The following is a 12,442-nucleotide window of genomic DNA, read 5'->3' as shown; positions in this document are numbered from 1 at the left end:
AACAGGCCTAAAATGATATCTAAAGTGCTGGCAGATGCCACCATCTGATCTATACAGACACTCTGACCACCAGCGCAGCTACACCCTTGTTAACAACAGTGGGAAATTATAGAATGATGACTTGGCCTTTGAGGGCTGGTGGTGGAAGGTCATTGTTCAGCAGAAAACAAACCACCGACCGTGAAAGGGTGAAACAGTGAAGCGTGAGTTTGGGAGGAAAAGGTGACTGCAAATATGCAGCAAGAGGAAGGACTTTTTCTTTTAAAAAGCAGGATGTCAAGGAGTGACAGTAAATGCCCTAGAAGAGGAAAGGTCTTTGAAGGGCCAACCTGATAGATTAAAAGAAAGAAAAGTAAAAAATTTGGATTGAAAAGAACATTATCATGCCTGCAAGCAGCTGACTGGGAGTGACAAGTATGCAGGTCTTTTGACATGTATGGGGAATAGTCTGAGCAGGCTCACTCTGTTACATCCAGTAATGTATTCAGCTAGAAGATGAAGCTCCAATATATATTAAAGCAAGATATATGGATCAAAAGAAAAACAAATATTAAAGTGCAGTTCTCTGAAGTTATGATGTAAAAATGGTACTTTCATACTTATCAGATCTGCTCCAAGTGTGTATTCACAGACAACTCTGCTTCCTGTAAGTCACAGAAATACAGCACACACTATGGGAGAGTGAGATGGAGTCGTGTTATTGATTAAGTTATTTACTAATGTCTTACCAGTTAACCTGGGCACACACCCACTGAATACACTGAGATTGTGTGTGTGTTTTTAAGGGCATCTATGGATAGCAACAGACTACACAGTTGTCAGAGTATTATTTGGCCTGCAGAATGTTTATCCATGGGATTATGAAAGAAAGACAGATGCCAGCCTGAAACACTGAGTTTGCAAGTCTTGAAGTTAGAAAGAAGATTGTGTGTGTTCATTTTTCAAGTAGTAATCTGGACACTGGTGAGAAACAAACAATAACTATATAGAACCGTAAGGGGGCCTTTAAAAGAAAGGGTCCCTTTTCAGATAGAATGACCCTTTGACAGATATTTTGAAAGTGGCAAAGCTGCTCAAGGAAAGAGACTCAGTGAATAGGATTTAGAATGGAAACTAAAAGGGGAATGTAAAGTGGCGGCTGATGACTGAACAAGAGAGACAATGGCAAGAGATGGACGTTACCTCATTCATACTGGAAATGAAAAGCACCAGCAGGTCCTAGGATATAAAGGGCTGATACTGAACATTCCAACTCTGATTTTTTTTTTTTTTTCCAAATGAGATTCTCATAGTAAGCTGTGACTGAGCATGTGCTAGAGACCTGTGCCGCCTTTCTCTGCACAGCACAGCATTAAATGGACCCTACTCTACAGTCGCAGAGACTCTCTGTCCTCTGTGCTACTAGGTGCAGTATAATGGCTTTTGTCCCCACAGAGTCTCTTCACAGTTGAGGCGATTACGCTGATGCTAAGAGATTGAGTGCCTCCCTTGATTTGTATGGGTTATTTTTTCTCTTCCAGGTTTCAACTCTCTTGTAGGTGGAGTAATGGGATTTTCCATCCTTCTAAGTGCAGAAGTTTTTAAGCACAATGCTTCTGTCTGGTACCTGGATGGCAGTATAGGAATTTTAATGGGACTCACAATACTTGCCTATGGAGTCAAGTGAGTTAAACTTCTTATTTTTGTAATTTGCTCTGTCAGCATGCATTAGCAAGCACATGCATGTGATTCATTCATGATCTACAGTGCTAAATGTCTTGCCAAGACATTGAACAAGAGCACAATCCTCACTTAGAATGTGTGTATCTTCATCTGGAATGCGTGTGCACACCTGCACATTTCTGGCCACTAGCTACTGCACTGGGAGCTTGCAGCATGGCAGCTCATATCACATTACCACAGATCCTCTTAGTTATTGAGGGCAACAGTGTCTGAGAGAGAAGAGAAGAATGCTGTTCATTAATTGTTTGAGAACCTGCTCTTCTCAAGTGGATGGGAGCAGGAGAGGCGCTAATTTCTAGGTGGGCCATGGTATACTTTCTATAGCACTCTATGGGAGAACAGAAAGTTTCTAGTCACTGAAAGGTGACCTTGTGGTGGGAAAAAAAATCTTTGTACCATCCCCCTGAACATCTAGTCCTGTGGGCATGTTTAGGGTTTATTTGTTCTCAGAATATTCTTTTTTTTTTTTAAATTAAAGTAAAAATGGTTATTTCTTTCAGAACAAAACAATATTCCATTAATCCTACAATGAAAACAGAATAGTTATATAACAAAATGGAGCCCATTCATATAACAATTACATTTCACTCAACACATCTCTTCTGTTAAGAGGGATTTGCTATCCAGTACAACACCTTTAACAAAAGGATTGTTGGTGTTTCAAATATAATAAGCGTCAGCTGACAGAGGCTTATATATCTTTGGTGTAATAAATCTCTGGAATTTAGTACAGTAGCTGTCAGCACAGTGTGCAGTGTGGTGGCAGTGGGATTTAAAAAACAAAAGCTAGTTTATGTTACAGAGAAGCCAAAAATATTATAATTTTAGGGTCACCATAACCTAGCCCCTTGAGTTTACATCTTCTAAAATACAGAGAAGCGCACCTGGTATTGCTTTGTTTTAGCTAAAATCTATTTTTGTGTGTACTTATTTGTTTTTTTAACAACAAAATTTTGGCTTTGGGATATTTAACTTTGAAGGATAGACGCATAATTCTGGGGGCAGAATTCCTCTAAAATATTTTTATGGCATGTTTCTAAGCCCTCTTTTTCCTGTGTGAAATAGAGGGAGAGGTGAGCTGCTCCATAGCGAAGGCTGAGTTTAAATTATACACTGGATGTTGGCCTCCCTCTCGAACACTACACAATACACCGTATATTGGCTTGGAAGCTGATAGGTCAGCCTAGACCCAAAGAATTTTTCTACTAGATTTGAAGTGAATGGGATAAGGAATCCTTGAATGGTGACGCTAAAATTGGAGGTGAAATCCTGGCCTCAATGAAATCAATGGGAGTTTTGCCATTGACTTCTTTGGGGCTAGGATTTCACTGCAAGTGTTCAGGGTGATGTGTGTCTTTAGGTTCCCCTCCCCCCCCCCCATAGGAAAATAATAAAAATAATAGAAGCTATTTTATTGGACTCCCCTTGCAGAGAACTAGTGCCCAGACCTATGATTTTTAGCTTATAATCCACTTTGGAAAGTTAGTAACATTTTAATTAGGAATGCCACTCCTATAAATGAAGGAATTTGCTCTTGTAAAATCATTGGCATCTACATTCTACAGCAGAGGCAGGATGTTCTGGCCAAATGCAGAGGAGAGACGGGGACATTACAATAGAAAAATGAAAACATGACAGACAGAACCCAGAATCTTTCAAGTATATCCCTTGACTCCCACACTACTGCTTCGGATGGCCAGGATCTGCCATGGCCAGTCAGCCCTCCAAGCAGATTCCATCTGTACAGCTTGCCAGCACTGCTTTGCCAGGTCCCAGTCATTCTCACTTCTGGGGGAAAGTGCTAACAAGTCCCATGTCTTTCTGGGGCATTCAAGCCACTGAGGGATAAGCCTTGCACTAAGGGTGCAGTCTCTGCCATTCTCCTCCACCATAACATTTTTTTCCCCAAAGCAGTCTTGGTGTCAGCGGGGGGATATATCCTCTCCCAGGCTGGCAGAGCCAACCCTGATTCAGCCAGAATTCCTCCAGGGGACTCTCACTGCAGCACTATCCTGCTCCTCACCCCCTCCACCCCCACACTGGGTTGTGGCTTTAAGCCATAACCTAGCCCCTTGTGTTTACATCTTCTAAAATACAGAGAAGCCCACCAGGTATTTCGAATGCTTCTGAGGGAGAACCCACCTCCCCACCCCTTGTGCCTCCCCACAGCTTCTTAAAGGTTGGGCAGGGCTGGTTCTGGGCCTGGTTTCACTCTGATCGGCAGTGAAGAGATAAACCTTCTTTCATGAGAGTGCCTAACACAACTCCCCTAACTGTGTGCTTTCCCCTTACAGCTCGACCTAAACTCACTTGTGCTTTTATTTCCAGGTTGCTTATTGATATGGTCCCACGTGTAAGGCAAACGCGTCATTACGAAATGTTTGAATGAAGACAGATGCCCTCTCCTCTGTATGGACTGTGAAACTGCAGCATCATACATTTTGGCAAGTGGTGCCACTGATATTTCACTGATTATGCAGTTTCTTTCCCATGGTGTATTTTCTTTTAAAGTTTATTTTAATGGGAAATCTCTCTGTATAACAGGCAAATATGTGCACTGCTTACAATACAGCAAAACAGCAGCATTTCCCTTTCAAGTAAGCTATTGAATCCTGTAAGTGACAGTAGAAAACAGAGATAATTTGCAATTCCAAACCAGCTGCAGTGTTCTGTGTTCTAGAGTGAAATTGTTTTTATTGATATACTAGACGTCTGTAGATAAGAGGTGCCAGTTTCAGAGTCTTTTTTTTTTTTTTTTAATGTTGGCTCAAACTTTTCAAATTTGTGCTGTAACTTTGAATTACAGCCATTGCCAACCACTTCAGCTACAACTCAACAAAGGTACTGTATGTAGATTATGGATGCTAACAACCATCGCTTAAAGGCATTGAAGTAAATAAGATTTTTGTCTCAAGTTAGGAGGATGGACCCCACAGAAAAAACAGCACAAGACCCACTCATTTCTATTATCAGAGTTTAATTTCATACTATTTTATTAATCCTAAATTATCTAAAATACAAGTCCTCTTCTAATTTGAATTTCATTTTTATTTAACAAGTGACGCACACAGTACATTGCTTTGCATGGACCAAATAAGCACAAAGAGTATTACTGTACAGATAAAAGCCAAAATGAAGCACAAGAAGGACCAGTATGAGAAATGTGATTCTCACTCTTTTATTGTACCATACACAAATGTACCAGTATTTGTGACTACGTGGTTGCTCTGTTGCCTGATGAAGGTACAGCAGTGACGGCTTTGAACTGCGGTGAAACACAAAGCTACTCATTAGATTTAGGTTATTCTGTAAAAAACAAAAACCAAAAAAAAACTGTTCACCCTTCACCACACATTCCTATGTATTTCTTAATATCCTACTTATAATATCCAAGAACCATGATGTATACAATAAAACGTATCGATTTTATACAGTACCTGTAAGTAACATTTGACAGCTGTTTCCAGAATGTATCGTAGAACAAAGTCTTCCTGTACAGCAGCCCATTAAACTAGATTCTCTGGTCACTGCAATTTTCTCCATACTTTGTATATTTCAGGTTGGCTTCACAGTGCGGAGAAGTGAATCAGTGTTGGGGCATTTCATTTGTTCCCTGGTGGGTGAGAAAAGCAGCTATGCTATCATGGATTTCAGAATAATACATCAAGAAGCAGGGAGATCCACATTCATTTGGTTGAGAACATACAACAGCAGACCTACAATCAAATTGTCGAGAAATTGATAATAGATTGCTTTTTGATACATTATGTTTATATAGCACCTTTGATTCCCAGTCATAAAGCACTTACAAATTGTTGGCCAAATTCTGATATCCTTACTCAGGCAAACTGCGACTGAGTAAAAACAGACAGCTTGATGGTTCCACTATGTGATAATTCTATGCCCAAGTAAAGCCTCAAATACTCAACAAGGTTATGATCTGTATTACCGTAATGCTGAGGAGCCTCAGTCATGGACCAGGATACTGTGGTAGGAGATGTACAAACACACAACAAAAAGATAGTCCCTACGCCAAAGCGCTTACAATCTAAGAGACAACAGATGGATAGACAGACAGGCAGATGGGGGAGTACAAGGAATCAATGAGATGGAATTGGTGGTCAGCATGACAGGGTGGGTCTCAATGCACCATCAGCCTAAACACTGTCAAGCTTTTCTGAGGTTCCACTTGGTTTCTTCTGCATTCTTCCTTTGGGGAGAGTGGGGCCTGGCCCCTTCATTCCCAGAAAACACTGAGGGGGGAGGTCCACAAATGTAGAGTTTGGGAATCTCTGGCAAGGGGGCACAGGGCCATCTTCACAGAGGCCTTCACAGCATCTCTCAACCACCTGTTACTTTGCCCACTCCCAGCAATCTTTAGCAGATGCACTACTTTCCCCCACCAAAATGTCCCCTACTTTAGGGGACAGATACAGACAAGTAATGTATGGGCATGAGGGCAGGGGACTGGACTCGATGACCTCTCGAGGTCCCTTCCAGTCCTAGAGTCTATGAATCTATGTAGCCTCTGGCCATGCTTTCCTAAGAAATCTGTAAGAAGTCACTGGGAGTAGCAAGAGCCCCTGGCATGTCCACTCTTGCCCCTTTCATAGTTAAGATCTTAGGATTTAGACGGATCTGTACACACATACAACTGAAAACATAAATTAATCAGTTCACCCCTTCCCTCTGGGATGGGACATGTGCTGCTAAACAGCACAAAACTCCACTAGCTCTTTACTAGGAAGTGAAGACTACTATACCCAATTAATATTGCTCTGCTACTACAGGAGTGGCTTTACAGTCTTCTATTTCCCCCAATTGTTCTGTATGGAGGAAACATGGGGTGGAAAAATGCATCTTTCACTGTGAATTGGATTTTCATTCTCTAGCATTTAGGTCTTTTGTACTTAATTTGGGTTAGTTCAAGTTTGTACAGTGCTTTGTAAACAAAGTTTTTTTCAGTGCTGAGTAGTAGTTGTAATATCCATAATGCCATTGGATAATATTAAAGATCATTACATGCCATTCAGCAGTACATACAGCACTTTTCAGCATCACGGGGAGACAGGAGCACAACCGTTAACAAAGTAAGCACCAGGTAACAAAGTATAGGACAAACCTCCACAAAAGCAGTAGCATATTGCAGTGGATTTGCCATAGGTTGAATTTTTTTTCTTAAAACAGCAATGCAAATTTGTACTGTGATCCATTAACAGTTGCCCAGTGTTAGGATGCATTTGTTGATTAATTTATCTAATGCAAGGATGCAGATTCAGCATATTCTGTGCCAAAAATACTAACTTACTGCTAAACATGTATATATACACCCCCCTCACACACACCATAGTCTGTTACCATAGTCTGTTACCACATTCCTTTATTTCATGACATACCCTAGTTTTCCTTTCCCATGCAGTTTGCCCCTATTGTCCAACATTATTAGATATCTGTACCCAGTTAGTTTTAATACTCTGGCAATAACAGTTACTTTTACTTATTACTTTAACAAAACCTCAGCAAAACACTGTCTTGCCCTTGATGATCTCTACCTATGCCAAGAATAAAAGACTCACTTGGCATAAGGCAGAGCCTTTAATAATACATTAATTTTGGGTAGTGCCAGAAACTATTTTCCAAAGCACAAACTAAATGAAGTCATTCATCAAGCTTTTGCTTAGTCCCGCTTATTGTTCCATCATCCTTTTTCTTTGGTAACTTAGAGCTCCTTGTAGAGATTGATGGAGCAGATGCTGATTGAGAAGAGCAGGTGATTTAAGTGCCCTACCCATAAATATTCTTCAGTGGAACCACAGACTGAATGTAGCTGGAGAACTCGTCATGGCTAGCAGGGTCCTTTTCTGTCTCTTCAGTGACATCAGTACTCTGCTCTCTTCAGCCTCACTACTTTTCATAGGAATGGCCCTAGTGGATCAGACCTGAGGGTCCATCTAGTCGTTTCCTGACTCCAACAATGGCCAGTACCAGATACTTCAGGGGAAGGTGCTAGAGCAAGAGAAGGGTTAGCCAAGACATTTCTTAGCTTCTAATGTCACTGCCTCTGGTATGGAAGACACTAACATTTGGATGCACTGAAGAAAATCAACCTTTTCAGTCAAGGACTACCTTGAAAGTTGTTTTGCTTGTCAGCGTTGTCTAGTACTTGATGTAAACAGGAGCATAGGACTGGAGACATGCTGTTGTGAAAGCAGAGAAGTTAAAAGGTGAACAATTGAGAGGTCTCTGAATTAGAACTTTGAAATGCTTCTGATAAAAAGATATATGTAGATATGAACAGGATTATGTCCTTGGCTATGCAGTTCACAAATATGAGCTGTGACTGACCCCTCAAAAAGTGTAATTAATTCCTATTTAGCATTGTTTAAATTAAACTAATTCCAGCAGATTTTGAATTGTCATAGGTGCTTGAAAGGTCATCTGCGATCATCTAGGAGCCAGCCATTCATTGGCATGTAAATACAAAAAAAACCAACCCTGAAACACTTGTGATGATATTTTGATCTTTAAGAGGAAAAAGCCAAGAGTAGCAGCAATGGAGAGACATTCTAGTATTCAGAAGTGAAGCTAAACCTATCACAGTTTGTGTGTATTCTTCTGTGAGAGACTGAACTTCATCTTAAAGGGTAATTTTTATGATATTTTTTAGTAGTGAAAGAGATAATTGTTTATTTAATGTACAAAAAAAATCCCATGCTAGTAAAACAGCTAGCAAAATCATCAGTGTTATTTTGTTTTGTTCATTACACATCTGTTATCTGGATCTTAGAAAAATTACATATCGAACACTTGGTTGGAGTCCAGGAAACAAAAAATAGGGAGCCTGAGCCTGTTCCCAGAGAAGTTAATAGAAGGCAGGATTTTCAAAAGAGCCTAAGTAATTCAGGAGCACAAGTGCCATTGACTTCCATGGGACTTATGCTCCTCAGTCATTTAAGTGCATTTGAAAAATCTCATCCTTAATGCTGAAGTTGAATTATATTGGCCAGATTTCTTTTTTAAAATACGATTTGTTGATCATAGCTGCTGGAGTAAGTTGTTAATATAAAATGGCCCTAGTTCAAGGTGATCCTAGGGAAATGTGTGTGCACACAAGTGTGTCAGAGAGAAACGTCGGTGTTCATACAAAAAAGGATCTCAGAGCATTGGCTATAGCCTGTCATAAGTGCAGACTGGCCCATGGTAAACTCTTCCATACTGCAGATTGCAAATACACCTTAATAGCTGATACTCTGGGTATGATACTGATTCTCCTGAACAGAGACTGCAAATTATGTCATCCTAGGCAGCAGTTATGCAATACCCAATATTGTATTAATTTAGATGGAATAAAGGGCCCAAAGAATCAAAGGTGTTAACATAACACAGTCACTGTCCAACATCAGACAGTTTTAAACAAGGTTCATGGTCTGATATACAGAGACCCCAGCCTGCTCATTACCATAGCAAACTCACCTTTAAAAATCATTTGAACCTTTTATTAGAGATACAGGCAAGAATAAAAACAATTAAATAATTTAAAATGTAAAGTACAAAACAAGGCTTTCCTTTCAACATCCTTTGCTCCCTTTAGCCAGAGAGAGTTTTTAGAGAGGTGTTCGGGGGGGAACCCTGTCGGACAGTCTCTTCGATAGCATAAAAGATGGTAATAACTGTCCTTTTGGGGAAAGGAGAAGACATTAGTAGAGATGGGCTGGAGCTGTCGTTGTTGCTGCTGCTGCTGCTAAAGTTCAATCCTGTTTCCTAAAAGACTGAACAAGCCAGGGAAAAGAGGGGGCAAGAAAAGAACCACAAAGATAGAAAACGCAGCTTCTGTCTCTGGTGTTGACTTTCACTGGCAACCTCACTGCTGGAAAAAACCCAGGCATGGTACATGGTCTTATCAGCTACTCTGAAACCTGATAAACTTGCGCCAGCATTGGGCTGTTCAGGGCACTGCATTTAGCTGCTTCTAGGCTTACAGCACTGTTGCAAAATATGCAATCTTGGCTCGGTAATCCAGACTCTCATTACACAGAAGGAGAAAGGAGAGGGATAGGAAAAAGAAGGAATAAGCTAGGCAAGGAGAAGGTGTAATTGGATGGGAGGTGGGGGGAGAGAAAAAGTTTCAGCATCCCACCTGGTGTTCAGATTTCAGCCAGTGGAGGTGACGGTGTCATCTGGGTCCCTCTCCTGGTCTGGTCAGGACATCTCTCAGACTTAGGATGAAGTCTGGGGTCCCAGGAGATGGTGGGGGTGGCAGCTATAATGGTAAAGCTCAAGCTTGCTCTAGTAGCCAATTTTTCTCTCCAAAGTCTCTTTAGGGACCCCAAAAGGGAGGGCAGCATGGAATAAATCTCATTTTTGTCCATGAATTGGGCCTAATTTCTCATGCACCAATTTTGGTTCAGTGATTTCCTGTGCTTTACACTTTTCTTGTTTAAGTCCATGAGTTCTATCAGTAGGCCTTTTTGTCCCAGTTGCAGTGTCCCAGAGCCAGGCTTGTGCCCAAGCCCAAATGTCTACACCGCAGTTTTATGGTCCTGCAGCCCAAACTCCAATCATCTGACCCAGACCCGCTGCTGGTGTTTAATTGCTGTGTAGACATACCCTTAGGCAGGCCTGTGAGGTAGGTAAACACTACTGCCCACCTAGCCTCTATTTTAATAACAGAGAAACTGAATCACAAATTACATTCACTTCTGTTTTTACCTAAAGTCAGATTTTTGAACCCAGCTCTCCAGCTAGGAAAAGTGCACTAACATCCTGTGTTCATTTGCCCGCACACATCCCCATCTCCCATTGTCCTCTATTCAACAATGGTATGAAAGGAAGTAGCATGCTTATCTATGTGTAAGTCATAAGTCTAGGATGTTCCCTACAAAACATTCTGTTCTAGAAACAGGTCTGAAGCAAAACCCCATATATGAACCGTAACAGATTAGATCCAGATGCACATTTCAGCCTGGGTCCACAGCTAATACCATCCAGTCCAATCCCTAATGCCCATGGAATAAAAAGCACTATTACATTTGGCCTCCTTGTTGGCAGTACCAGCAGAGGGGCCAAGGAATGAATGAGGATGGACCTCCTGGTAAGTGTTGAGAGACAATGGGCAAAGTGTGGAAGCTTGTCCTGCCATAGACGCTCGCTCCCTATCAGTCCAGCACCTCTCCCAAGGAATGACTTCACTTTCAGTTTTCAAGTCTCCTATGATAGTGTATTGATTGGGAAACAAACTTGCTATTTCTTGAACTTCAAACACAAGGTGCTGTCACTTGCTCTGCTCAACATTGCATCCTTGCTGGGAGCCGCTACCTACTGATTGGGGGGCGCACAGTACACCACCAGGTTAGGGATGGACAAACACAGACATAACTGATTTGAGAGACCAACCAATGACATTAGGTCCACAGAGCCCCCGGAAGGTAGGTTTTAAGTAATTCCTCTGCTGAACGCCTATCACTTTTCTAAATCTGTTTAGCAAGTAAACAGAAAATGCTTTTTTCCCCAGGGATAATGACACTACTTTCCAAATCAGTGTCATTGCTTTGTGATCTTGCTTCTTAAAGGCACACGCATTATAGCATTAAAAGTCTCCCACATCAGAAGGATGCTACTCATTGTTTTAAGTCTATATTGAAAGTCATTAACCCTTTGCCTCACCGCAACAAGTTGTTGTATACACCAGGCCAATTCAAAATAGGTAGCAAGTACAAGAACTGCATTTACTGGGTCAGCGCCATTTGTGTGTCACACAGAAACCTGAGTTAAACTGGATTACACAGTGGGTCAGTAGGGAGATAGCGCACTAGTACTGACGACAGCCAATAGCCTAGTGCGGTGAGCACCTGGCTAGTAGCCAGATAAGCCAGTGCTAACACTGACTTGGACTTGATTCTGTCGTCAGAACCCTGCTGCGAGCCCTACTGGCAGAAAGTCCACAGTTCAGCCAACCCCACCACGCCTTCAGAAATCATGAGTCAGGCTCCAAAAATCCATGAGACTTCAAGTTTTTCTTTTCAACCACAGGGACTGGACACTTAAAACAAAACAAAACAAAACAATGAAAGCTGGGCCCTCACAGTCACATGACTCCAGGAACTGAGGCTTTTAGCAAAACACCAGATATCATGAGTCTCGATAGCATCATGAGTGTATATTTGGTGGACACAGAAGTAGAAACAGCCTTCACCTTCTGCTCAACTCAGCCAGCCTGGGAACCTCAGAGCACGCTGGGCTCTGCAGGGCCGGCAAAGGAAGGGGTAGGAGAAGGGCTCCCTGAATTATCCAATCTCCTTGGTAGCCTCTGCCATTGGGATTTCTATGGAGCCCAAACTAGAAATTGAAGCTGCCTATCCCGAGAAAGGGTGTTGGTAGGTGACCTCCCTGCCTCTGTCTCAGCTGCCCCTAAAGACACAAACAGGCCATTTGCACTGCCCTGCTCCCAGGGGGTTGAATCAAATCCCACCATGTGTGACTTTGATCAATTCACACATTTCAGTTTCTCTGGTCTGTAGAATGGGGATGATTCAAGGGGATGCTGTGAGCATTTGTACTGGTATTGCTTTGACAATATGAAGCATTAATTGTTAATGGCTGCTATTAGGAGGAGCCCCGAAGTCTGCAGAAACACTTTCCCTACAGGGTCTGCAGAAACCCTTTTTACTGCATTGGTGTATTTCTGTTTAGCATGAGGATTCTCTGGCCCAGATGCGCTGTC

General features: G+C 41.8%; 1 protein-coding gene across 1 annotated transcript in view; it reads left to right on the top strand.

Annotated features, from left to right (window-relative positions):
* TMEM163 (transmembrane protein 163) overlaps window positions 1-4,111 on the top strand; it is a 159,776-nt gene extending 155,665 nt beyond the window's left edge. Inside the window, exons 7-8 of the mRNA XM_024198639.1 lie at window positions 1,521-1,662; window positions 4,051-4,111. Of these exons, the coding sequence (XP_024054407.1) occupies window positions 1,521-1,662; window positions 4,051-4,111 (203 nt within the window). The remainder of the gene's footprint in view (window positions 1-1,520; window positions 1,663-4,050) is intronic.
* Window positions 4,112-12,442: the final 8,331 nt, after the last annotated feature.

Source organism: Terrapene carolina, unplaced genomic scaffold (genome assembly GCF_002925995.2).
Source record: "Terrapene carolina triunguis isolate 2854851 unplaced genomic scaffold, T_m_triunguis-2.0 Scaffold62, whole genome shotgun sequence".
Lineage (NCBI taxonomy): Eukaryota > Metazoa > Chordata > Testudines > Emydidae > Terrapene > Terrapene triunguis.
The sequence above is the reverse complement of the archived record's forward strand: the minus strand, read 5'-3'. Positions and strand labels throughout refer to the sequence as shown.